The sequence below is a fragment of the Grus americana genome, chromosome 1 (genome assembly GCF_028858705.1).
Source record: "Grus americana isolate bGruAme1 chromosome 1, bGruAme1.mat, whole genome shotgun sequence".
Lineage (NCBI taxonomy): Eukaryota > Metazoa > Chordata > Aves > Gruiformes > Gruidae > Grus > Grus americana.
This window is the reverse complement of record NC_072852.1, coordinates 105,836,610-105,862,799: the sequence shown is the minus strand read 5'-3', so window position 1 is coordinate 105,862,799 and position 26,190 is coordinate 105,836,610. Positions and strand designations below refer to the sequence as shown.

Here is a 26,190-nt window from a genome sequence, read left to right as displayed (position 1 = left end):
ACATCAGTCAATACAATTGGAGCTGCACATTTAAAGAAATTTTCAGTAAGGCCTTTTTTTTTTTCTTTTTCAGTATATCAAGAGAGTGGGATAAAATAAATTTAGCATTAGAAATATCCAGATTAATGGAACAGTTTCAAGATGTTCACATAAGTGAACTAGTTGACCTCGGTCATTAGACAGGTCAGACTTCTATTCCGAGATACTAGATCAAGCACCTAAACTGGCTTTTAATCACAAATAATATCCAGATAACATTCATGAGTAAGATGCTTCTGACAGCAACACAAGGCTAAACAGACTGTTGTTCTAAGCAGCTTGGAGGCCTATTCTTCACAGCATGGCGAGAAACTATCACTAATAACTGGCCTTCAACTTGTTAACATGAGGTACTATAAGAACATCAAATAAATTGTCAGATACTTGGAGAAGAGGCAGCCATATTACAGCTAAAACTTTTTTGCAGATTTTTTTTCCAGAGGAAAACTCACGTTTTAAACATTTCAAATACAAAAACCTGATCTTGTTGCACTTGACACATTGCCTTAAGACATTATTTTCTTTTTAAGCTAATAAATAACTGTGCAAAGAAAAGTTTCAGAAGTACAAAGTACACTGAAGCATGACAGGTTTTAGAACTCTGACACTGCACAAGTGAAAAGGAACTTCTTTTGTGGAAGACAGAAGATGAAGAAGCAGCTAGGATTAGAAGGCATAGTGAGAGTAAACAGAACATAATAGGGAGATGGAGAGGAAAAAAGTGTGTATACACAAATATTGAAATTGAACAGGGGGAGAAAAGCACCTTCATGAGACAGGATGTCAATTTAAGAAAGTCCTCCATAATAAGAATGCCACCTCTACAGCTTGGAAGTAGTAAAGAAACGTGCATAAATACTTGAATTTAAAGTATTCAGCAAGATTAAGCTTTTCCTCATTATTACGATGAGACAGTAATTAGATTCCCAGTCCCATTATCTACTGTTTTAACACTCTGGGCAAGTTCTCAGAGCCCATCCAACATCCTCAGACATGCTAACACTATGTAACAGAGCTGAGGGGACCTCCACTCAATTTCAGAGAGTACTTAGTTTTAAATTCTTATACAGAGGCAACTGCCTTACTAACAAAACAATACCTACATCCTGAATATTTTCCTGCCTTTTTGTAAGGCTAGCAGCTATTAAGACAATTGCCAACTTGAATCTTTTGATGAGGACTATGACCAGATACGCATATACTGGCTGTAGATTGGCCTATGTAACTACTTCCTCAGACTTAAAAATTAAGGTCATCAATGATGCAGTCAGCTGTGCTTCTCAGGGTTAGTAATTCTTACACAAGAGCATTCTTAAGACTACTATAAAGCAAAAGCATATATTCCATTAAACTTACAGGCATTGGTTTCTATAGGGCTCTGAAATCTTTGAGTAGTTCAGCAGAAGTTGACTGAACTTATGGAATGCCACAAAAAACAGCGGCCATGTATGACATTGTTTTTCATGAACATTTAGTTTTGCACCCAATACAGCAGCCTATATGAGACAAAACAGAAAAAGTAAATCCAGCTTTAAGTTAACTCATGGCTCCCAACACACAATACATAGTACATAGTAGCTGTGTTAATTCTGTGACAGATCTCACTCCAGCTTTTCTCCCTTCCTCACCATCACCTAAAACTAGGATTCCATCTGGATCACTCTTCAACTTCCATTCCCAAACTTGCTAGACCCCCAACAGCTGCCTTCCTCCGCAGTCCTATTGAACTCAAATCCATATCTTTTCATTTTCAACACCTCAGTCAAATACCCACCACTGTGCATCTCTTCAAATAGAAAAAAAAAAGCAACAGAACCATCAAAAAGGAGTAATAATCTGATATCAGGTTGATAGAAACAGAAGAATTGCAGGTATTTCCCTTTTGTAAGGGTGCAGAGGTCTAAGAACACTACTACAAACTTAAAAGAAATGGGACCTTCTCTGTCTCTCCCACACCTATAACCAAGCACTATGACCAGTATTTTGTCTAGCTGAACAAATCAGTGTCCTGTTTGATGCTTTCATCAAGATAAAGACTGAAGCTGTGCAGTGGTATATTTTTACTTATTTTCTATAAATTGAACCATTCCAAAAAAGTTTTCACTAAGGACTACATAGTCAGTAGATTAGAGGCAGTTGCAGGGGCTGGTAAAATATAACAAGCCATGCACGTTGTTAGAGCAGAAAATTCTAATGGGCAGCACTTTCTAACACCAGTTTGTAACTCCATAAAATGCAATTACACCACAGGCATTAATGGTTTTAATTGAACCAATTATGTTCTAAGAGGTAAAAGACTAAAAATACATACTAAATTATACAAAGTCTTTAGCCTAAACAACACTTGGGAGTTAACAAAATACTTGTGGGAAAACATATCACAGATGGTCAAACAATGTAGCATAGTGATATCCTATGCAAACAGTATCACTCAGAGGGAGGGGTGTATTTGCTTGCTTTTAAGTAGATTCTTGTTTCAAGCTCTGAACAGTGTGTGTTTGAGTCAAGGCTGAATTGTTTGCTATATACATTGAAAGGATTGCCCCCCCCCCAAGAAAATACCCTCCTCCAACTCAGTCATATTAAGGCATTCAGAGAAAGGAAAAATTACAGATTTCTGGTTTTCCCCACAAACACCATTCGCAACAATATGCCCATGCATGACAAAACTGAGGAGGGAATGTGACCAGTTCATTTCTTCCTACTAGTCACTTATTTAACTATGGTAGTCCATACTCCATGCTTAGGACTTAACTAGGTCCTAGCATCACATTTTAGGCATCACTTGATAAGCACTTTGTTCCCATCAAAGCACCCATTCAGTGTGTCTCAAAGCTTTATTAAAAAAAAAAAAAGAAGAGTCAGCTGTCTAAAGCTAATACTTTGAGAGGTTAAAGGAGACAGTCCTTGAAACCAAGAAGAAAATGTTCAGAACTTGAGGCAACTTCACGATTCATTTCATCATGAATCTAGCAATTCTCAAAGTGAATCAGTATAGTTATATTATACTGTAGAATCCAAGCTGATGCAGGTAAAGCTTGTCTATCCTTCAACATCCCCCTCCCAAAAACAGGGAACAATATAAGAGTGTGCAAAGATCTCAGTATTAGGCATGCTGCCATGCAGACATGACCATACATTTGTTGCAACAAATATTTCTACTGGGTTGTTTAGGATGTGAAGTATTTGGTTTTAAATCTACATTAAGCATTATTTTTCAGCCATTAATTTTCATACCACCGTGATTTTGCAGAATTAAAATCAGGAGGGTTTTTTGGGAGGAGGAGGCTGTCTTGATTTTGCTCGAAGAAGGTTAAGTAGAAAAAGTTTAATCGCTATCAAATTAGAACTGGAGTGTGGCTTCCTAGTGAAAATCTTTTACATTTTATTGAACTATCTAAATGGACAGATCAGGGGGAAGTGCCTAGAGCAAAGAATGAGCCAGGCTCTCCTCCAACATAGACAGGAAAAGAGACCAGAGGCAATGGACAAAGTTGCAGCAAGGGAAGTTACGGTATTAAGAAGAAATTTTCACAGTGAGACTAGCCAAACACTGGGAAATGCTGCGGAAGCACATCTTCAGAGATTCAGCACAACCCAACAAGGTTCTGCGCAACCCAATCCAACACCAGAAATGGCCCTGCTTTGAGTGTCAGAATAAACCATCATAACCAAGTTAACTGTACATCCTACAACAGTCATGCATAAACAGTTGTAAAATTTTCCAATAGTATTAATATGGCAATGCTAATACAGTGCTATGGATAAAACAGCAGAGTCAAGCCCAAAGGGTGAGTCAACAACTTGCTGATATCACTGCCGAACATAGAGCCTACATCTTTTATCTCCCCCTCTTCTGTAGGGGAACATACTGGAAGACAAAGTGAGGACTATTTTATATGTTTTTGTACAAGGCATAGTATAAAGATCTCCACAGACAAATGTTTAAAAAGCTTTGTTTCTCAAGTATCCTTAATCCTCTGTCAAAATCCCCAATTTACTTCTCTGGGTGATACACAGTATGATAACTATAAGCTACAAAATTCCCATCAGTCCTTAATTATTTTGTTTAATATTAAGTAAGGTCAACATCTTTGCAAACTTTAAAAAGAAATTTATATTACTACAGTAAAAGTACCCATACATATTATATTTGATCAAGTTTGTTTCACTTCTGTTTTTTCCAAAAGCTTCCTAATCCAAGCAAGTAAATCACTTTTGGTGCTACAGGGCACCAGGTACAACAGCTGCCTCCTGTCCCCTTCATCAAGAATAACTCTGCCTTCTGAAGTGAGAGACTACCTGTATCTTTGTTATTTAAACTTTTCAAGTCGGGAAAGAAATGCCACTGGCTGGGGGTATCAGGAACTAAGGTAGAGAGAAAGCCAGCCAGTACTATCAGAAGAAAAAACAGATTATACCACTTCAACTGCTGAAAAAGTAACAATTTCTACCCAGTTTTCTTACTCTACATGAGTAAAAAACTTGCGAATACCAAATATACATTAAGAATTAGTCCTTCCACCCCACCTATGATGAGGCCACGGCAAGCAGTTGACAGTTGATCAACTCCTAATACACAGATTTGCTCAACAGCATATATTCCTGGTTGTTTCATCACAGCCTTTTCTACACTGTGTGGGATACATCTGATCCACTGGGTTACTTAATGAGATACCCCACAAATGCACAATCAACATTTAAGTCACCATCTAAAATAATTACTACCTTTCTAGAGGCATTACAATTTATTGCCAGAAGAATTTAAGATTAGTATGTGTAACTTTACTGTGTTCATATGCTTGGAGCTTCAAAGGTAAATACATTTGAACACACTTCTGCTTCTAGACAACTTGCCAGGTTTATTTTGCTTTACACTTACTTGAAGTATTAGTTATGCAAGTGCCATATCATTACGTAACTGTATTAATCCATCCAACTCGGAGACTGTTTTCAGTTCTAACTCCCATCTCAAAAGGGGCCAGGAAAGACACACAAAGGATCAGACATACAGACCACCTTCATACAATGACCAATTAAACACATCAGGTTCATTCAGCCTGGAACAAAGATCGTATAGCTCTGCACTGCTGAGGATTTCATGGACACAGCAGAGCTGTGCAGGGTCATTCACCACCTCCTCCAGTACAAGAACTGGAGAAAAGTAAGCAAACCCCACATACTGGAGGCTCAAAACACCCCAGAGAACTGGTTCACACAAGCAGCAATTAGGCTAAAACAGTCCGTTTTCCTGGGTACTCTTGATGTAAAAGCTCTAGAGAAAAATACAACTGGAGCTACTAAATACAGACTGAATCACATTTCATGGAAGCTGGGATGAACATTGCATGGAGACACTAACAGGCATTGCCCTGTGCTTACATTCTTCCTCCTTGGTACTCTTTATCATCCACAGGGTGGAAGCCAGAACAGGCTTGTTGTTTGGGCTTAGAATAAGACATTTGGTTTATCCGAGGCTGTTACAAGTTTTCCTTTTCTTTTAAACAAACAATATACATGTTTCCACAAAAAATATATGTTAAGTGACTGATTTGAGGTTCAGAAGCCAGGAAGAGACAAGATACAAACAGGGTCATCTGAAGTTCTGTCCTTGAGATGGATGAGCCTTGGAAGTACACAAAAATTTTGAAAACTTCTTGGGTTCAGCACAGCCGTACTGTCCTCAGAAATACAAACACCATCATTCACAATGCACTCATTTAGATGGCAAGCATATTTGGGAAGCCCAAATGTTTTAATAAATGGTTTTATTAAGAGCCAGATCCGCCCACTTATTACTTCCTACACCATGGCACCCCACCGAAAGAATTAGGTGTTTTACAGCACTGCATACATTACCTCAGGCTTGCCAGGAATCATTGTTTAAAACACTCAGTTATTCTATCATTAAGAGATTACAGTTTGAGAAAATGGTCTGTAAATCAGCCTAGTAGTTTACTCAATCCTTAATCCCATTTTACAAGATCTAGCCTTACCACTATTCTCTGCCAGAACCCAACAGAACACATGGTAATGCTAAGCCAAAAGCACCATGTGTAATACAGTAAAGGAAAAAAAGCCAAACACTAACAAAATCAAATTCCCTCTTATTTCCGTCCCACATACACAGACTTTTCCAGACTTCTGGGATACAGAGCATTGTTCAGCACTGCAATTTTGATTATCAGAGAACCGCTAGTGAAATGCGACATATAAAGCTGCACCATAAAACCTCCCAATTCCTGTTTTTGAACAGCCAGTGAGGTTTTAGCAGTTTTTCAAGGCCGGCAGTTTGCTCTGCAGGACACAGGTCACCCCTGCCCCAGCTGCTGCTGGCAGGCTCTCGCCCAGGCCAGCCACCCATCCCAGCCAGAGGGCTGGCGTCGCAGTTCCCAACGAGAGGGAGGAAAAAAAAAAAGTATGCTCAGACTGGCAACCTGAAACCAACCTAACACACACTCTGCTGCTTTGTTCCCAAGTCTGACGGACAGCTGAGCTGGGGTTACAGGAATAGCTCCAAAAATGCTCAGAAAGGAAAATTCTCCAAAAAAAGAAGTGATTCATGAGCAGGTTGTTTACAGCTTACCACAGCTGGACTGAAAAACATTTTTGTTAGCGACAGCGGCTCGGCTATCCGCCCTCACAAGCTGTCCCCGGCGCTTCCCCGCGCGCCGCACCTGCCTGCACTCCAAGGGCCGGACTCGCCTGTGAACCACCCCACCCCACCCCGTCGTAATGCAGCAATGCCGCTTTTAGCCGGGTCGAAGGGGGACAACGAAAACGCCTAAAATGCCGGAGAGGCTGCGGAGGACGGGACGTAACGGCCTGGCCTCCCACAACGCTGGCGACGGCGGCGGAGAGGCCCGCGGCGGAGGCCTCCCTGCAGCGGCGCGCCATGCTCGGGTCAGGAGGCCTCGCCGGGCCCCCGGGGCAGCTCCGCCCGCGCTGGAGACGCCTCTGTCGAAAGGGCCGGCGCGAAACCCCGCTGCAGGTCCGTCCCCCCCCCGCCGCCGGCGGGGCGGGAAGCGGAGCCGCCCCGGCGCTGGCTGAGGGACAGCCCCCCCTGCCACAGGAAGAGGAGGGAGGGGGAGGGGACACCGCTCGCCCCGCCGCTCCCCCCGCCCGCCCCGGCGCCCCCAGAGGCGGGCGGTCGCCGCCTGCTCGCCCGCCGCCCCTCGCCCTGTCGAGGCGGCACCCCCCTCCCCACGACAGAGGCCTAGGCCGCCGGCAGGCGGGCGGGCCGGGGCGGTACCTGCGCTGGAAGTCCGTCTCGAAGGGGGCCAGGTAGGGGTCCCGCTCCAGCAGCTGCGGCAGCTTCAGCGGCTGCGGGGGTTGCGTGCTGACGGCGGCTGCCATTTTGCCCGCCGCAGGATTCGCGCCGCGCCGCGCCGCCGCTATATACACCCAGGGAGGGGGGCCGGGGCGGGCGGACGGGAGAGGCGCCCCCTGCCTCTCACCACCCGGCGCCGCCCACCGGCCGGGGCAGCCCGCCGGGGTCGGGAGGCGGCCGCCTCCGCCGCCCCTCCCCGCCCTCTGTGCCAGCAGCCTGGGCCGCGCCGCCCCCCCCCACCCCCGCCCTCCCTTCCACGGTGCGGTGGTGTCGGGGCTCTGGGTGCCTCGGGGAGTCTGGGGGGTATTGAGGGGACTTTATCCCTGCCTCCTCTTGACGTGGACTAGTGAGGGGTTTAGTTTCGCAGCCCGGCGCTCTGCCTGCAGGGGAATAATAGCGGTAATGGGGGGGGGGTGCGAATGTAAAAAGCCGTTCTCTCCCAAACGGTGCGAGATGTCGGGGCGGGCGGAGGCGGCGGCCTGCCGGGTGAGCGCGGGCCGGCCCTGGGCCGTGGCGCTGTCGGAGCCGCCCGAGACGAGGGAGCGCTGCTGCCCTCGTTGCGGGGCCCCGAGCGGCGGCCCGAGATGCCGCTGCTACTGGGCTGCGCGGTGAGGTGCGGGGGCGAGCTGTGCTCTGTCAGTACGGGAAATAAAAACAGCAGCTGGCAGAGCCGACCTCCCCGGCAGGGCGGGCAGAGCCGAGCCGGCAGGAGGAGGATGTCTGCCGTCGCTCTCGGCGGTCCCTAGTTTGTTTTCCTAGTGCCTCTTTGATGTCTTTTTCAGTGTGTCTGCTGCCGAGTGAACTCTGCATTCCCACACACACAAAAAAACCCCACACACCAACACACACACACACCCCCCAACCAGATTTGGTGTCATGATGAGTGCTGGAATAAATTTCTGGACTGTTTGATAGGGTGCTGGCGTGCTCACAGACAAGCTCAGCAAAACAAGACTCCGGGGGCATCCATGAGTTCTCATAAACACCGTGTCTGTACAGCAAAATGTCGCTTTACTGGACGCATAAAGAATCCTAAGCAAAGTAAGATTAATTCAGCTGATCCTAATGCAGCTCTAAATGCTGAATAGCACAGGTAGATTGCTGTGGAAGTTTTTGACCTAATATCAGCATGTCTCATTTTTGGATAGGCCACCAAATATCCAAGGCAACTAATCACTAGCCTGACCATGCCTCTAGGCCAGCATTTAGCACTTTTATTTAAGGTCCAGCAATTTTGCTTTGTTTAGACATGTAGTGAGAACGTTTATTTAGAGGCCTCTTTTGAATGCTTTTCAGCCATGGTTTATAAATTTTTCAGCTCCTAGATACCTTACCTTGTTTCCAGAATCATCTCCTAAATTGTTATCCTTAGTTTGTAACTCTTCTCCTCTATCTTAGCTTCCTTTGAATTTTAGTGCTGCTTCCCCTTCCTGCCTGCCAGATAACTAACGGCACAGTGTGTGATAAACACTAGCAATTCCTTTATTCCTTTACTCAAAATTGGCTATAGTGAAAGTTTCCATAGAGACTTATTTCATCAACAGTGTACGTTTAACTACACCATATTTCCCTCCTTGCAGCACTATCTAAAATCCAAGTACTTTTGTCCTTGTTCCTTATGGAGTGTGACAAGTATTCCCTATCCTAAGGGCAATACTCATACGGTTTGCTATAGCAGTTGCCCCAGCAGGAGGTCCAGGCGGTTTTTGTTTGGTTATTGAAAGAAGCAGGATCTGTGCTTTGGCAGAACTACCTATCATATCCAGCTCTGATAGACGAGGATTTCTTTTTTTCCCAGTGTCCACCATGTCTTCAGTCTCACTGGAGACTGAAAAACTGTTTTTAAAATTACCTGTGCTTCTCAAAACTTTCTCCATGGCAGTGATTCCACTGCCTGTACTAAAGCAAAGTTTAACAACTCTTACCATCTTCTTATTCTTGCTTTTTGCATCATACTAGGTGCATCCTGTTCCTTTGCGAATGTGTCACTCTCTTTCTCACGGTTAACTAGTTTGGCAAACTAAAAGGAGAGAAATTCCAGCTGATTATCAAGAACCAGGCAACTGGTTTTTTAGACTACTTACATGTTATCTGTGCTGCTGCTTTAGTGCTTCCAGGTGTTTGGTACTGGAGAGGTCACCTGCTGTTGAAGTGGAGGTAGGAGGGCAATTCCTCCAACCTTTGAATTCACGAGGGCAGGAAACAGCAGCTTCACTCTTAGCAGTCTCTTTGGTTTTCTTCATTGTCAGGAAGCTCAAGCTAGTTCACAGCACCATTACTAGCTGTTTGGCATAAACATAAGAGAGAGATTAATCAGCATTAGCAGTTTGTGTAAACAGTAGGAATATAGCTGTGACTTTTGGCTCCCTGAAGACAGAGACCCCTTCTTAACCTTCATTTGGAAGATTTTAAGTAGAAATGACACAGTACCCAGCCTCATATCCAAGCAACCTTGAACTTCAGGAAGTTAAATTCTTCACATAGCCCCTGTCCCTATAATAGACAAAGCCCAAATGCTAAATTTAACACTCTCTGAACTGGGAAATTGATAACCGTATCATTTGTATCTACTTATGTTTCAGTTTACAACTTGGGCATGATTTTATTTGTCACAAGTAACTCAAAACTGCCTGCATATAGGTATATATTATTGTGTTCATCTATTACACCATGATCTAGCTAAGACTCAAAGGCCGACGTTGGTTCTCAGGACACTGCCATTTAGTCCTCTACCTGGAGGCAAATATGGCAGTTCAAACAATTAATAATGTCGCAACAGCTGAATGCGTCTTTGTGCATTTTGTCAGAGATTGATACAAAGCTGGCAGCTGCTGTCGCCAGTAGAAAAGTAGGAAGAGGAGGACTGTTTGTAGTAACTGCTCTTTTGGGGGGACAGCAGTGGATCATATAGGAGTGGTGTCTAAGGCATGTGTCTGGCACCCAGTTATCACTGAGGCTGGAGTACATCAATCCACTCTAGTCTTTCAAAGGATGCTCGTGTTTAAGTTATGTATACTTTAAAATGTTGCATAGCAATGCTGAGCAGTCACTGCACAATTATTATAACATCAATTTAGGGTTTTTTTAAAATAGCAAAGTTCAAGTAGAAATCAAATTTTTGGATTAAAGAACATTCAAGATTTGGAAAGCATTTAAGGAAGAGAAAATAGCTACTCTTGTCATGCAGTGCCTCCATTTTGATTCACTAATATCTTACACTTATTTTGCAAAAGACAAGAGAGATGTGAAACTGTAGGAAGTAGGTTAGGAAAAAATCTTTTTTCATTAAGGCACTGGTTCAGATTCTCCCTCATCAATGTTGTCTGTTAGTTTCTCAGCCAGAACAGATCTGTGGCATGTCTGTCCATGACTGGCTCTTGTAGAGCCAGTTCCTGAGCTCCAGGTACTTGTAAACCAGGTGGCTCAGAGCAGAGCTGGTCCCTGGTCCTGGCCTGGCTCCATAAGATGCTTCCAGACCACTCAGAGTCATCTTTGGAGAACAGGATTCTACACTACGGCTGTCATGCACTACTGCTAATTTCTAGACTGCTCAATCCCACAGCTATGAGACACATAACTCATACATGAGTTACAGTGTGTTTCCTGCCATGCTGGTTCTCAGATTGCCCAGAGCAGGAATATGGTGAGGGTTTGCTGGAATTACCTTCTAGCCTGGAGGGAGAGAAAGAGGGCAATGGCCAAGGATGATACGTGCCTGGTTTTTATTCCAGTATAGACATAAATGGGGCATTGCAAACATCCATACCTGGATACTACAGTGTGGTCCCACATACCACAAAGTACTCATTAGCTTATTCTATCAGCTGTGCTCTGTTTTAGCTGCGGGCAGCCTGTAGACTCCTAGTTTAATCCATCTGAGAAGAGATGGCAGGTACCAGAGACAGCAAGATGTTTTTTAACTCTGCTGCTGAGAACATTTAAGACTTACTGCTCTCTCGAAGTGACAAGTCACAAGGCACGTCCATGAAATTGTATATTTCAATTCAATACTTAAAGGCTATATCCAAGATTTGTCACCATTTCAATCTGGGCAGAACTCCTCCTAATGCCTTTTCCTGAAAGCCTTTTTACATCTAGGTGTGGTTGGTGCACTTTGCTTGCTTGCATGTGAGGAGAGGTATGCATTTTTTATTGCCATTGCACCTTTTGATGTCTTAAAGATGAGAAACAGTCCGTGGCCAAGGACTGAGGAACACAGGAACACATGAGCTCTCCCCTGTGCTGATACTGGATCCCACAATGGGCACTGTCAAGAAAAGATGGACCTGTGGACAGAGGCAGCTGTTCAAAAAGATTCGTGTTTCATTATTCCAGAAGAATGGATTCTTGAAGGCTTCCCTGTGTCCTTTATAGAGGTGTCAGACATCTGAGCATGTTACAGTACACGTTGCAGCTTCCCACCTTTGGACTGGTTTCTGTATGTTCAGTACATAACACAAAATGGAGTTCAAATTTTGAAAGAAAACTAGCTTATTTTGCCCCATTGGCCAGCCATACTTACCCCTATTATTTGTTCAAGAATCCGGAAGAAATTAATTGCACAGTTGTCATCTGGACCCAACACAAATGCCCCCCCTGCCCCTCTTAAAAAAATTATCATTTATCTTGGTAGTCTTCTCAGACAGGTCAAACACTGGGAATGGAGACTGAACAAGCTACTTATCCCTATCTTTAGATTCTCCAAGGTGAAACACATAGGAGAAAAGAAATGGTGAAGAAATGGTCACTGTTGCACAGCTGCTGCCAAAGCAAGACCTCAACAGCATGTCACAGTTCCATAATTAAAACTGCACTTCTAGCAAAGATTCAATTATTTGATTACATATGAAGAGCAAAGCACATATCAAACAATTGAAAATTGCAGCAAACATTCCATTGATAGACCCATTAGCTTGTTTATAGGTTTGCGGGGTTCATTTTGGGGTTTAGGTTTTTTAAGGAATGTAGGGTATTCATTGAGACTATCTTTTAAGGTCTTAACCTCCGGCCTGTCATGGTATCAGGAGCTTTAAATAACAACAGGTCTTTAAAGATCAAAACTAATATACAATTGGAAATACTAAAAAGCCAGTTTCAGGCTTGTCAGTTTCCAGTAAGCACAGTTGATGGGAATGCCATTTGCACTTTCCATGCAGAGCAGAGTGAAAAGTCCTAGATAATGGCTGCTTCTTGCTTTCACAATATTGCAGTATTATTATGATTTGGTGTCCTTATTTTGTATAACAGAGTATCAAAAAATGTAAATATCTTTCATAGTTGTTTACACAGTAATCAAGACACTTCAAAGTGTGATACCAATTAAAAAATATCAGCAGATGTAGAACAATATTTGTTGCGAAAATGCCTGTGAGCCTCACTAAAAAAGAAAAAAAAGATTTTATTTAGCAGAAAGTCTTTAGTTTCAAGTAAGAATTTGTGAAACACTTCACAGATACAAAATACAGGAAGACTTTAGGAATGTCATAATATTTTTGGACGTTGTATATACTCTGTTGTATTTATGCCTTCTATATGTATTTCTAAAAGTAATTACCACCAATAGTAACAACCTACAACTGCCAACACTACTATTTTCTGGTGATTGCATATATGTTTATGTGTGGGGGAAGAACATAAAATGTTTGGGACTCTCTCCTTAATGCCATACTCATAACACTTGATAACTGTCACCTCTCTCTTACCAATGTGTGTTTATCTCTAACACTTAGGAAATAAGTAGCTTGAGCTCTCCAGGATAGTTGTCCCAGAGGAACATTCGTGCTATTATTGCAACAGGCTTCTGTAACAGTATATTGCTATTAAACAAGCAACTTATTAACGCTAGCTAAATATTGTATGGTTTATATCCAATACACTTAGAATTAAGAGTGAAACACCAGAGCTTCAGCAGCAATTTTTCTTTCTGGTTGTTCATTGCCAGGTCTTTCCTAAAATCTCTGAGAAATAATCAGGAGACCTAGGAGGTCTCTTGAAGGCTGGTTGCATAGTCTCACATTCCTCCCTGAAACACTACAGGCATTTAGGCTGTCTGGCCTTTTACTCAGAAAAGAAAGTGAGGTTGCCAGATACTCGTTCAAAGGGTAACACATCTAATCCTTGGGGAGGTCAAGTAAGGTGAGAAGAAAGGAGGAGATGCATATTGCTAATGCTCTGACAGCTCCGTCAATAAAAATTCATTAGTATGTGTAGAACTATCTTAGTTTTCAAAAAGCAGAATAGTACCCAAGTTGCATTCATGAATTTAAGTGTATACCGAGTTCACCACACTAAAAGCAGATGAATCTGGTGCAAATTTTCTGTGAAGTACAGAACTTTTAGAAGTCCAAAATGCTTTCTGCTGACAGTCTTTTAGATCTTGGCAGTATTAGTTGTGGTTTAGTTTTCAATGGCAGTAGGTGGCAGTTGACCAAATCGATTCTCAGGTGTGACCAACAGTGTTTCGAATGAACAGAAAGATGGGACAGGGACAAGTTCCTTAGTGCGACACTCAAAATCTTGCTATAGGCAGAAGAGAAAACCATAAATGGAACTAAGAATTTACTGTTAGTCCAATAAATGTTTTAACAGTATAATTGTCCAAATTGTCTGATTAATATGGAAAAAACACCCCACCATTATTAATAGCTAAATTTAAATTGTTGTGGTGGGTTGAGCCTGGCTGGGGGCCAGGTGCCCACCAGAGCCTCTCTCTCACTCCCCTCATTCACTAAACAGGGGAGAAAAGGCATAACGAAATGCTTGCAGGTCGAGATAAGGACAGGGAGAGATCACTCACTAATTATCGTCACGAGCAAAACAGACCAAACTTAGAGAGGGAATTCATCTAATTTATTACTAGGCAAAAACAGAGTAGAGGAATGAGAAAATAAAATCAACTCTTAAAACACCTCCCCCCACCCCTCCCATCTTCCTGGGCTCAACTTCACTGCCGGCTTCAACCTTCCCCCCCTCAGCAGCACAGGGGGACGGGGAATGGGGGTTATGGTCAGTTCATCTCATGGTGTTTCTGCCGCTTCTTCATCCTCAGGGGGAGGACTCCTCTCATCGTTCCCCTGCTCCAGCATGGAGTCCCTCTCACGGGGTGCAGACCTTCAGGAGCAAACTGCTCCAGCGTGGGGTCCCCCACGGGGTCACAAGTCCTGCCAGCAAACCTGCCCTGGCGTGGGCTCCCCTCTTCACGGGTCCACCGGTCCGGCCTGGAACTTGCTCCAGCGTGGGCTTCCCACGGGCCGCAGCCTCCTTCAGGTGCCTCCACCTGCTCCGGCGTGGGGTCCTCCACGGGCTGCAGGTGGAATCGCTACACCCCCTCATCCTTCCTCCATGGGCTGCAGGGGGACAGCCTGCTTCACCATGGCCTTCACCACTGGCTGCAGGGGGATCTCTGCTCCGGCGCCTGGAGCTCCTCCTCCCCCTCCATCTGCACTGACCTTGGTGTCTGCAGAGTTTCTTACATCTTCTCACTCCTCTCTCCGGCTGCAAAAGCTCTCTCTCTCAAAGTGTTTTTCTACTTCTTAAATATGTTATCACAGAGGCGCTGATTGGCTTGGCCTAGGCCAGCAGCGGGCCCGTCTTGGAGCCGGCTGGCATTGGCTCTGTCAGACACAGGGGGAGCTTCTAGCAGCTTCTCACAGAAGCCACCCCTGTAGCCCCCCCGCTACCAAAACCCTGCCACGCAAACCCAACACAATTGTTATACAGAGAACATTCTAGAACCTATGCCTTTTCTCTTAATGTTATGCCCCCCTTCCCAGTCTGCCTCTAGGTCCTACGGGTGACAGTTTAAGTCTTCCTCAGGCAGATGCGAGCATATGTGCTATGACAAGTCATTGGCCTCCTGAGGTCTTTGCCACACACAGCTTGATGTTCGTGGGAGGGGCGGGTGTCTCCCTCCTCAATTTTGAGGTTCCCAGCTGAAGTCTGACAACTACACAACAGCCTCTTCCAGATGCAATTGACATTAAGGATGCTGTTGGTCATGCAGGGACTGCCCAGGGCTGTCAAATCCTCCCCCCAGTGGCACTCAGAGATGCAAGTTCACATGGCTTTAGCAATAGTCACTCAGGCACTAGGCAAGCAATGGCAATGGCAAAAAATCACATGTACCAGGCTAAAATTCCCCTTTTTGATAGATGGTCTGCTAAACACAGGCCAATTGTTACATGAGTTCAGCGGAGATGTTCCAAACTCTCCTATGACTCAAGGCTTCTTAACAGGACTGAGTAACGATTCTTGAAAACAATCATTTTTTCCTGTATGGTCTTTTGTTATGATAACACTTAAGGGTCTGAAGGTACAATGATGTATAACCATTGTACAATCACAGAAGCTAGTAGAAAAACTAAAATTACAATCGTAGGGTGTAAAGTTAACTTCAGGTTTCTGTAGATGTCAGAGACCATAGCCTTACTTGTAAGGTAACGATGTAATTTGTATCTTTACATTGCATGTGTGCCTAGCATTGGGCATGTTACACACTATGAGATAGTACACAGTGATTTCTGAATGTATATGAACAAAACTGAATCCTGTATAGATAATGGCACAATGACTGAAGCAATTTCATAACCACGTTTTGGTCAAATTCTGATCTAAGCAATTGTCAAAATATTGACAACTAATATCCTTATATATGTAATGCATGTCTTGAGTAGTTGTTTTTCTGGAATCTGCCTAAAAAGACTATGAAGAACTTCTATCATGTTCAATAATCCATCTTCATAAATGCACATTTCTCATCTCAGAAATGCTATAGCTGTAGACTTCCAAAGTTACTTGATTAGCTATAGTTGAATAATCATGCAAGGTTACGTATTATAAACATAAGTAACATTTTGATACCCTATCAGCTTAGGGACCCCTGATTTCTACTATTTTCTACATGTCTGAAAATATCCCCAGTACAATAAATGAAGGTGCAGTCTTCACAGTCCCAATGTCATAAACTACACTTAAAGATATGCAGTCCGTTGCCATTGGTGATTGTATTGTATGCAATACAATTTTCCATGGGAAGTATTTTTAAACCTTGGTGATTCACCTTTTCTTCTTAGAGCGCTCAAAATTCTCTATTTTATACATATAGAAAGCTTCATCCAAAACAAACACATACACACACACATTTTTTGTTAGGATAGATTAGTAAGAATACATTTGTCTTCACACAGAGAAACAAGTTTTCTCCTGTTTGGAGATGAATCCTTTAGGTTGGATCCTTTGTCTCATTACCTAGGTTCGTATTTTGTTCTTGTTTTTAAACTCAGCCATGGTATTTGAGTTCAAAGTAGTATGGCTTTAACTTTTCCTATATACATGTATCAATAAAAATATGCAGTAAAGAAAACTAAGCGATATGCAGCTTACAGTGTGCATACATTTGGAAGGGATTGGTTATACTACGCTATCTGTGGAAGATAAGCAAATGTTATTATTAATAGTTATCTTAGTTATCCAGGCCAAAGCACCTCCCTCAATATGAGTTTCTGAGGATATCCAGGTTAATTACCTGCATTTCTGTTTCCTGAATACTTATGTTGAAGTATATAGTAATGAAACAACTACTTTATTACTACATAGTAAGAAAATTTACTTTGTATTATTAGATAACTTTAGTAATCCTCCATCTGTTTTTGTTTTGGGAGGTGAGGCACTGGAACAGGTTGCCCAGAGAGGTTGTGGAGGCCCCATCCCTGGAAGTGTTCAAGGCCAGGCTGGATGGGGCTTTGGGCAACGTGGTCTAGTGGAGGGTGTCCCTGCCCATGGCAGGGGGGTTGGAACTAGATGGTCTTTGAGGTCCCTTCAAACCCAAACCATTCTATGATTCTGTGATTCTCTAATGATCAGAATATCCTTCTGAATTGCACAGATCAAAGCCTGTGCCAGGTATTCAATCTTTTTGCATTATATTACCTTCTCAGGCAACATCCAGGCTCTTCCTTTTCCGCTTGTCCCTTAGTTCCAAGACGGCAGGTCATCCCCAATGAGCAGGTCGTACTTTGGTGTTTGTAAAGGTGAGGCATAAGCGATTAATTGCCTTTTTCCTTATGACAGCCTTCAGTTAGTGATCTGGTCAGGGGCTTGGAAATATTGTCCCAGTACTGCATCTCTTCCCCAGTTTTCTCACGTTGTTTCCATGTGTGTGTCTGTGTTAGGTCTGACTGTTTTCTTACTACACTATTTGCTACCACTGCATATGTGCATGGACTACTTTTCTGCTTCTTTTTACTTTGTCATCCACCTGTTGCTACTTTTACCAAAGAAGAATATTTGAGAGTAAATGCTGGGAAAAGTAACGGTTTTTACAGCTTCTAAGTCATACATTCTTGTGGATTTTTTTGTGTTTTTTTTTTTTCTTGTTTACTATTATTTAGTGTCCCCTAGATCACTTCTTCCCTCATATGGGTTGCTAGCTCATTCCATACTGTGCCAGTATCTATAGGCCCTAAAACTAAATGCATTTTTGTGTCCAGGACATCCACTACAGCTCTTTAAATGCACCCTGGTCCTAATTCAAGGCTTGTCCAACTCTGTTGTGCACAAAACTTTGAACAGAGCCTGACAACTTTTTCTGCTTCTAATACATCTCTGCTTTCTTTTGGCTTGTGATCATCCAGATGATACAATCTTGCAAATTCCAGTCTTCTTTTTAACCTGTAATACATCTACTCATAGTAGTCAGTTGCCACTGGAACTGACTGATTTGCAAGAATCTGTACCTCAAAGACTTAGTTCCTGCTGAATATGCCATTCCCTCAGCTCAGCCATTTCTTCTAAAAAGGAGAGGAGGGTGGATGTTTCTAGAAGCAGCGTGGGCATGTCTAGTAAGGGGTTGGATTGGGTTTTCTCCTTCCTTGATTCCCCTGCCAGTCTACCTGATTTTGTCCTTTAGAGATAAACCATAATAAAAACAAAATCTGTACTCAGCTGGGTCATGAGAAGGGAGCAGAGACAGAGATCTCTGATCACCTAGGACTATGATCAGAGGTCTTTAAAAGAAGTATCAGAAAACTTTGGACTTCTATCCAGTGTCCACCTATCATCAGCTTGCTCAGGCTGCCATCTATTTTCTCCTCTTTCTCTCAGATTTTCAGCAAACTGTCACCTTCCACCACAGAGACTGCCACTTACCCAGGCAAGGTTTGCCTGGAGTGAGTCGCAGCCAGACCATAGAACAATGTAACTACTGTTTTCTGCTTTCCTCGGATCCTCAGTGATCCTGAATCACTTGGGCTGCCAAAAATTCATTTGTTTTGCTGTAAATGAGATACCTGCCAGGACACAGGAATGCACAGTTGGTCTTCTATGATGACTGTAGGCTTTCATCTACAAAAATTTTTGCAGAGGGTTGGTTGCTCACCAACATACTGGCATGGTTCACAGAAGGATTTGCCCATATTCCCCATTGATTTGTTACACTCAAAATCTTGTGTACTACACCATATACATAACACTAAGAGTTTACTGTTAGTTCAGTAAATATTCTAACAGTCAAAATTATCTGATTAATATAGAAAAGCCTCACTTTTCTGACATTATGGTCACCTTTCCTGTGTGCCTCTAGGTCCTGATGTTGGCAGTTTAAGTCTTCCTGATGCAGACGAGAGAGGGGACTTGCTTTACGACAAGTCATCAGCCCCTGAGGTCTTCACAAAGAGAACAATGATGTTCTTGTTGGGGAGTTGTAATTCCTCAGTCTTGGGTATGTTTGGTTTTATTTTTAAACCTTTTCCTTACACCATCTGCCTCCCTTTATTGATTCCCAGCTAGTTTGAATATTGTACAATATCTTTACTCCAGACCTCTCAGCAGATATCTGCCATCCTCTGCAATTTTATTCCACTATTATATAAGCATTAACTCTACTAAAATCAGTAGTTTTAGCAATATAAAACTGTAAATCCTTAGTGAAGAATCCAGGAGCCAGGTTAGAGAGCAGTGGTTGATTTTTCAAATTCACAGTAGTTTTGCTGAAATACATAGTCAGCAGACCTGTATAAAACTGGCGGTCATTTCATCATTAAGTTCAAATTTGTCACTTAGCTACTTGAGTAAAACATCTGTAAATGGAAGACATCATATATGGAAGACATATATAACGTCGCAATACAAAGGCCTATTTTACAGTCTGCCTGCAATTTAGTCATTTGTCAATATAGAATATAAAGAACTTGAGTCCAGTGTCTCTTCCAATTTGTTCTGGTTTTGCAGAATTTGCCAAATTTATGTTAAAATTCTGACCTGTTATGAAAAGCCTAACATCCATGTCAGAGCCATGAGCAAATCAGCTAATTGTGTGCTTCTCTTACATTAACCAACTCTTCTTAGATAAATATGCTGTAGAAATACTTAAGTATTCAAAATGCTCTGTCCTGGTAAAAAATTACAAATATTTTTGTCTTGTTTTATTCCAGCTCTTTTTCCTCAAAGAATCTGAAATATGAATAATTGTGATAAATGACAATACAGGGACCAGTAGGTATACTGAATCTCTGGAACTCATCTGCCATTTACTTTGTGTCATCACTGACTCTCATAACACAGTGTTCTAGGCAAAATTATTGTTATATGTATATATTTTTGCCTTAATATCAACCTTCTATAAATTTAACATTTTTTTGTCAGTCATAGAGTTCACTGTTTCTGGTCAGTCAGGTCAGTAGTAAATAGTTAGTATGCTATAAAGTGCCATGTTAGTACACTATAAAGAACGAATCCTTTCAAAAGTCTTTCATGTCTTACCTCCATTAAAACTTAGTCTCACAAACCACACTAAGTCCTCTCCTGACTTATTTCTGTTGGTCATTATCTGGCTCTTGTACTGTTTGCAGTTAAGGCATTAATTTATGCAAATGAAGATATTATTTCATTTATAAGATCATTGTCCAAATTGTTAAGACTTATTTGTTCTATTTCCTCCTCCTGCTGTTTCAGCTGCACAGTTAAAATACTTAATTGCTCTTACAGTTCATGAATTGTCTGTTGCTTCTTGACCTATTGACTCCTTCAGTTGTCTCCTCAGTAACTCCTATGTTGTCATCTGTTTCACCACATGCTCAAGAAAAACTCACAAAGGTTTCCATCCTGGGAGCTGACTCATTCTCTAAATCAGGACCATCATCCTCTGAACACAAAATCTTCCTGTGCAGAACTTAAGGGCAAGTATTACCTATGTGATTTTACATAGGATATTTTAGCTTCTTTTACTTTAAATTACTTGTGTGTCTGGCTGAAAAGCACATAATTTAGCAGTATCCACCAAAATTCTGTATGTATTCGTATCATATGTGTTACATAATGCCAAAAAATTAGTTATCCTCAGTTCTATATTCTATTTCCTTCCTTTTTTAATTGTCATTTCCAAACATACTCCCATCTTCACTGGTTTGTTTTTTGTACATACATCTAATTTCTGTGAATTGTGACTGCTTTCCTGTGATCCAGGAAACTTCCAGTGCTCAAGAAACATAACCTGCTGTACAATCAAATTGTTATTCCAATCATACCATTAAAAGATGCTCATGGTGAATATCAGTCTGGCTTAAGTAATCCGATATACCTAACATTTAAAAGGGCTGACTAATGATGACATCCTGAAAGTGAGGAAAAAACAAGACCAACTTTATTTCTTATCCTTTTCTTAGCACTATAAAATACCATACACATTCTTTGTATTTTTAAATGAACAGACTTGCTTTTAATCTTGTCTCCATGCTTGCCAAAAATGTATACTCTGGTATGTTGAAACCACTCTAACAGTACTACAAGTTATTAACACTGTGACTTTTCCTGTTTATGTGCAAATTACTGGGTTACTTGCAGCTCTGTATGAGATGTACATGCATGCTTCTGAAGAACTCTGAGTTGTATTACATTGCTTGAAATAAAACCTTTTAGCTGATTTCTCCAGTATAATTCTTTTCATGTTTTAGGAATTTTCATGCTAGCTCTCTTTTTATAAACATTGCCTTTCTTAAATTTGTAATCTTCCAAATCAATACTAATTTTTAGGTTTTTTCCTTGCTTTATTTGCTTGCATATGTATCTTCTGCCTATCACTTGTCCAGCTCTTTTTTTGTTTTAATGTGGGGGTTTTTTTCCTTCTTTTTTTTACAGTAGGTCATGTGGCATTGCTGTGCCTAAGGAATTTAAAGTTACACGGAAGAAAATTGAGCCCCATGCCGATGGATGAGATAGGCGTTACAGCTTCTCCATGATCTCATTGCATGTTGGTAAAGAGACAGGACTGTGGAATATGTGATACAAGTGTCATCAAAATACTTCCCTGGTTTTGTGAGGAGTTGCACAAGGAGTCATTCCTTTTCTGTAAAATGAAGCATGGGTATTCATAACTGAGAAAAAAAAAAACAACACTGCCAACAACAGAAAAATAACTGTCATGTGTTGTTTCTTGTTTTTCTAATTTCCTTTCTATAGAATGAAACATGGATATTTGTATTTAAAAAAAAAAAGCCAACAATAAGAAAAACTATCATCTGTTGTCTACTGTTTTTCTTAAATCTAGAAATGTTTTGCAAATTTAACTTAAATCATTAGTCAGATGTCTTGCCCCAGTTTTTCATCTTTAGAATAAACTGAAGTTTTTCAGCTTTTAGCATCTGTCCTGCTTGTTCATATGATTTCATTTGTGTGTTGAGGACCAATTTTTCATAAATATCAAGACCTCTTTCAACACTGACACAACGGTGGGGAACTGAGGTGGGTTCTGTTGTATTTCTGTGGTAAATTACATTCATTTTATAACCTATTCAATATTCAGAAACATGAAAACAAGCCTATTTATAAATTTGAATCAGGTACATTGTGCCTTTCAGGTTAATGTATTTTATGTACTGCTTTGAGTGCAAGTTTGCATATTAACTGAAAGGTTTGATTAATTTTCTTCTCTTCATTCTTTTCAAAAAGGTCTTTTGCATTGTATATTAGCGCTATTAGTAAAAAGTATAAAATCTTCTCTGATAACTTTCCATTATATTAGAGAAGATTCAACAAAGCCTTTAATTTCTTTTGTCTTACATCATAAACCTGGATGGTTAAGAAAAAAAAAAAATCTTCTTCCAAGAATATGGTATCTGCGTGTAAATATAACACTGTCATTCATAGTTAGAGATAATATGCAGAGGTTATAGCCGTGTGAGCTATTTAAAAATCAAAAGCAGCACAGTCAGAATGTAGTCATGTTTGGAGGAGTAGTACATAAAAGTTATCCCTGAAGAACATATCCTTCTAAAGGGTAACCAAATATAATTATTTCATGTGGTGCTGTATAATTGAGATGACTTGGAATTCCCCCTCTTGTAACACTTTTGATCTAGCTGTTAAGTTTGACAGGGTAAGGTTAAATCTCCTTCTCCTATCACGGGTTAGGAAATACTTGTAGTGCTAAGAATAGCTCATTAAAGGTGGATGGAAAGTCTCCTTTTCGAAGGTACATATTGATTACCATAACAGTGAATTTATCTTTGCTGGCAGGATGACATACCTTGCTGCTGTATCAATGAAAACTGAGTTTCTTGTTGATTAAAACTGTCACTTGCCTTGGAATAACTAGGTCCAATGAAGTAAAAACAGGGAAAGTGGAGCAAGATTTTGTGAAAATCGACAGTCCTGTTCTAAGCAAAACAGCACCTGTTTCTTTCTGGAGAGAATTTGAATTGAACACAGGACTTTTTTGAGTTGATAAACTCAGATGATCTGATCCACTGTTGTTCTGGACCTCATATGACCCTCTGCTGACTTACTGGCTTTACAGCAATATCACTGATGGCAGAAAAGACATTAGTAAGTAAACTTACCAACGTGCTTGAACCTTAAAACTTTAGGTGAGCAGTGCCACAGATGTCAGGGACATCTGTGACCTGAAGGCAGAGAGAAAACACTCCTTTCCTCCTACAATACACGTGGAAAACTCTTGGTAAGGAAGAAGGGCTAGACAGTATGTACATCACCGGATATATGTCTCTATTTCCACAGGAGCACCCTTACTCTTCCCTATATTCCCTGCCCCAGCACAGAGAGGAACACTGCATAACCACAGTTTAAGATGTGCCTTCTTCTGTTCAATCTAAAATAATTTTTTCACCCATCTCCCCGAGTGCAGTGCACTGCAAGTAAAATATATCCTTAAGAAATTAGTAATACATGCAGCCTTACTTGACTTTCCTTTCAGCTGCTGAAATAAGATACTCATTTTCTCTAAAGTGTACGTAGATGGATGTCTAGAGTTTATGAACTGCCAAATGTGTGACTTCTGGATAACTGCCAGAGTTGCAAGGCAAAGAAGAAGCTGCCCAGCACTGGATAGCGATGGTGCTTGTCTAAAATCTAGTTAAGGATCCACTGTTCCTAGTAAGAAGTACAATTCCTCCGTAGAGTTTTTCCAATAAAACAGACATCTCCAGGTCATCATCATCACGAAGTGACAAGTACAGAAGAAAGATTTCAGTATACCTTCAAAGCAATAGGTACTGGAGGGGGGGAAATGCTACATAAACCATCTCAGCATAATTAGGAAGAAGAAGATTAGCTAAGGAGTCTGTTACTCAAAGAAAATGGCCACCACTGCTACCGCAGTAGTAAAATAAAAAGTAATAGATAATTTAGAATGCTTTGTTTTCATGCTTTTAATAAAAATTCATAGTATCTTATTAGAACTTGGCCAATTTTTCAACAAAAAACTAACTGAAAATATGACATAATCGTTTAAATACTTAACTGTGACCCACTCTGGTATTGAAGGGAAATACAAAACATTAATTCTTTTAGAAACTTCTCCAGTTACTGAAAAATCTTTTCTATGAATTCAAAATCTTGTTTATGCAATATTTTTAGTCTGTAGATAATCCACAGATAATCTAGGACTATCATTCATATAAGGAAATTCGAGTTCTTTTGACTTGTTTTGACTGAACTTGCATGATATTCCTGTTAGCTGTGGATACTTACCATGTTGCTGGTGCTAGGTGTTTTGGCATGGCTAGTTTCAAATACTGTTTTGAGGAATTTTTCTCAGACAGTCATTTAAAATATGTTGTTTCTATAAGGTTGTGATCATCAAAACCCCAAAGGAACAGGAAATTACTGAGCATGTTCTTTTACAGATTTGACCAAATATTCCCAGAAATATTTTTCAGCATTCACTGACGGGCAGAGAGCAGTGCCTTTATATCCAGTTGTGCTGTCTCCCATGGGACAAGAACAGTCGCTGGACCTTGCGTCTACTTAATCTCTTCAGTGCACAGTCTTTCTGAGTGACAGGTCTCTGTCCGTGTCTTACCATAGCAGAACTCCCCCGAGACGCTCGCCTTTAAACCTGATGAGCCTGCAGCATCCCATAGTCTTTATTTCTGCATTTAAATCTCCTCTCAGAAGTGCATCCCTTAAATGGCTGGATTTCGGTACGTCTGATTCTTTTTAGTTTGAATATCCTACAGCTACTGCTTTTTGTCTGAGCCTCAAAGAGGCGTCTCTTTGTTTCTAACCTTATTAACGCGGTAAGCCAAATGAAGATTCACTTCTGCACGACAATTCTCCCTGGGTAGTAGACCAGCATGCAGTGACTCACCACCTCTCCTAGAACTATTTTACAGAAAACGACAAAATGTTTCTCCATCTGTATCTTGCTGTAAAGATTATCCACTCCAGTAACGTGAAGTAAGTCGACTTGCCACTGGTATGCCGAGCGGTATTGCCAGTGTCACAGGTCCTCCGCTCGGCACCCGTTCTTGTGTTTTTCACTGCTGCTCTGGAGATGCTAGCCACCTAGCTCCCTCCTGGCCTGGGTTTGCCCCCAGTTTTGGTTATAAAGCTTAAAAATGGGAAAGCGGGGCTGTAACCTGGAGACAGGCAAAGTAGGTCATTCCTCAGTTAAAAATTCCACCATTTCTTTTCATAACTCTTGATATATTCTTAGAAATATCGCTAATCACACTCTGGTTCCTTGCTTCCTTGATTCTTTGATTAATTTCAAGCAAATTCATCATGAAAATATCAATCAGTTAAACTGAGATATGAGTAATATTAATGAAGCAGATATCCCCCAAGTTCTAATAAAGTCTGAGGCACGCACCCTGCTGGTTAGCTTTCGCTCACCGTAAGGAAGGATCAAACTATGACTCCTTACAGAGAAACCTAAGACTGTTTATTTTAACTACTATGTTAACTAAACATGATAGTTTTTAATGGGATGATTCTTGGTAGCATTACAGATGGCAAAAAAGGAATTTTTTTGGAGGGCCTGATCCTTTCGCCACCTCAGGCAGCCAGCGTATGTTCCTGCCTTCTCAGAGAAACGTCTGGGGGAGGAGCGATGTCAGTCTGAGGCCTCAGAAGAGTTCTCAAGGCACAGTTCACAGATAAGCCAGTTTACTGTAGTTCATTTCCTAATCTACCGCATGCCGCTCCCCAGTATTATATTCATCCTTCTCACCCTCAGGACTTTTTCTTTTTTTTTTTTTTTTTTTTTAACCTGCCGTACCTAAAGGCAAGTTACAGACCTTATTTAATCCTGAACAGCAAGGATGTTAATTGGGTTGAAAATGGTAATGATGCATCTAATTCTGTCTTACCTGCGGTGCACTCAGATGTCCTCAGAGCAGGAAGAGCATCTACATCCCAGAACAGAGGCTTGGACACGTATTTTCCTGTGTTGCACCCAGCTCCTCCCTTGACCCGTTATCAGTGGCACATTACAGTGAATCAAATATGAATCCCACAATATTTGTCTTCGTTCTGTCTCTGAGTAAGAGCAGGTATATGCTCGAGACTTTTTTGATATTTATTGCCTC

General features: G+C 41.4%; 1 protein-coding gene and 1 long non-coding RNA gene across 8 annotated transcripts in view; one reads left to right on the top strand and one right to left on the bottom strand.

The window, feature by feature from the left end:
* GBE1 (1,4-alpha-glucan branching enzyme 1) overlaps window positions 1-7,733 on the bottom strand; it is a 173,573-nt gene extending 165,840 nt beyond the window's left edge. The window contains exon 1 of one of the 5 annotated variants that reach the window (XM_054806013.1): window positions 7,292-7,733. Coding sequence is in view for 1 of the 5 variants with exons in the window: in XM_054805988.1 (XP_054661963.1) it covers window positions 7,292-7,395 (104 nt within the window). In the remaining 4 variants the exon portion in view is untranslated. The remainder of the gene's footprint in view (window positions 1-7,291) is intronic. The other 4 variants (XM_054805983.1, XM_054805996.1, XM_054806030.1 and 1 more) reach the window with 4 other exon arrangements.
* Window positions 7,113-20,540, top strand: LOC129197531 (uncharacterized). Of its 3 annotated transcripts, XR_008574340.1 has the most exons (4): window positions 7,113-7,323; window positions 17,305-17,397; window positions 18,948-19,085; window positions 20,394-20,540. It is a non-coding gene; the product is annotated as an uncharacterized LOC129197531 (long non-coding RNA). The 3 variants fall into 3 exon arrangements; XR_008574337.1 differs by lacking the exon at window positions 17,305-17,397 and having other exon boundaries at window positions 7,123-7,323; window positions 20,406-20,540; XR_008574336.1 differs by lacking the exon at window positions 17,305-17,397 and having other exon boundaries at window positions 7,123-7,323.
* Window positions 20,541-26,190: the final 5,650 nt, after the last annotated feature.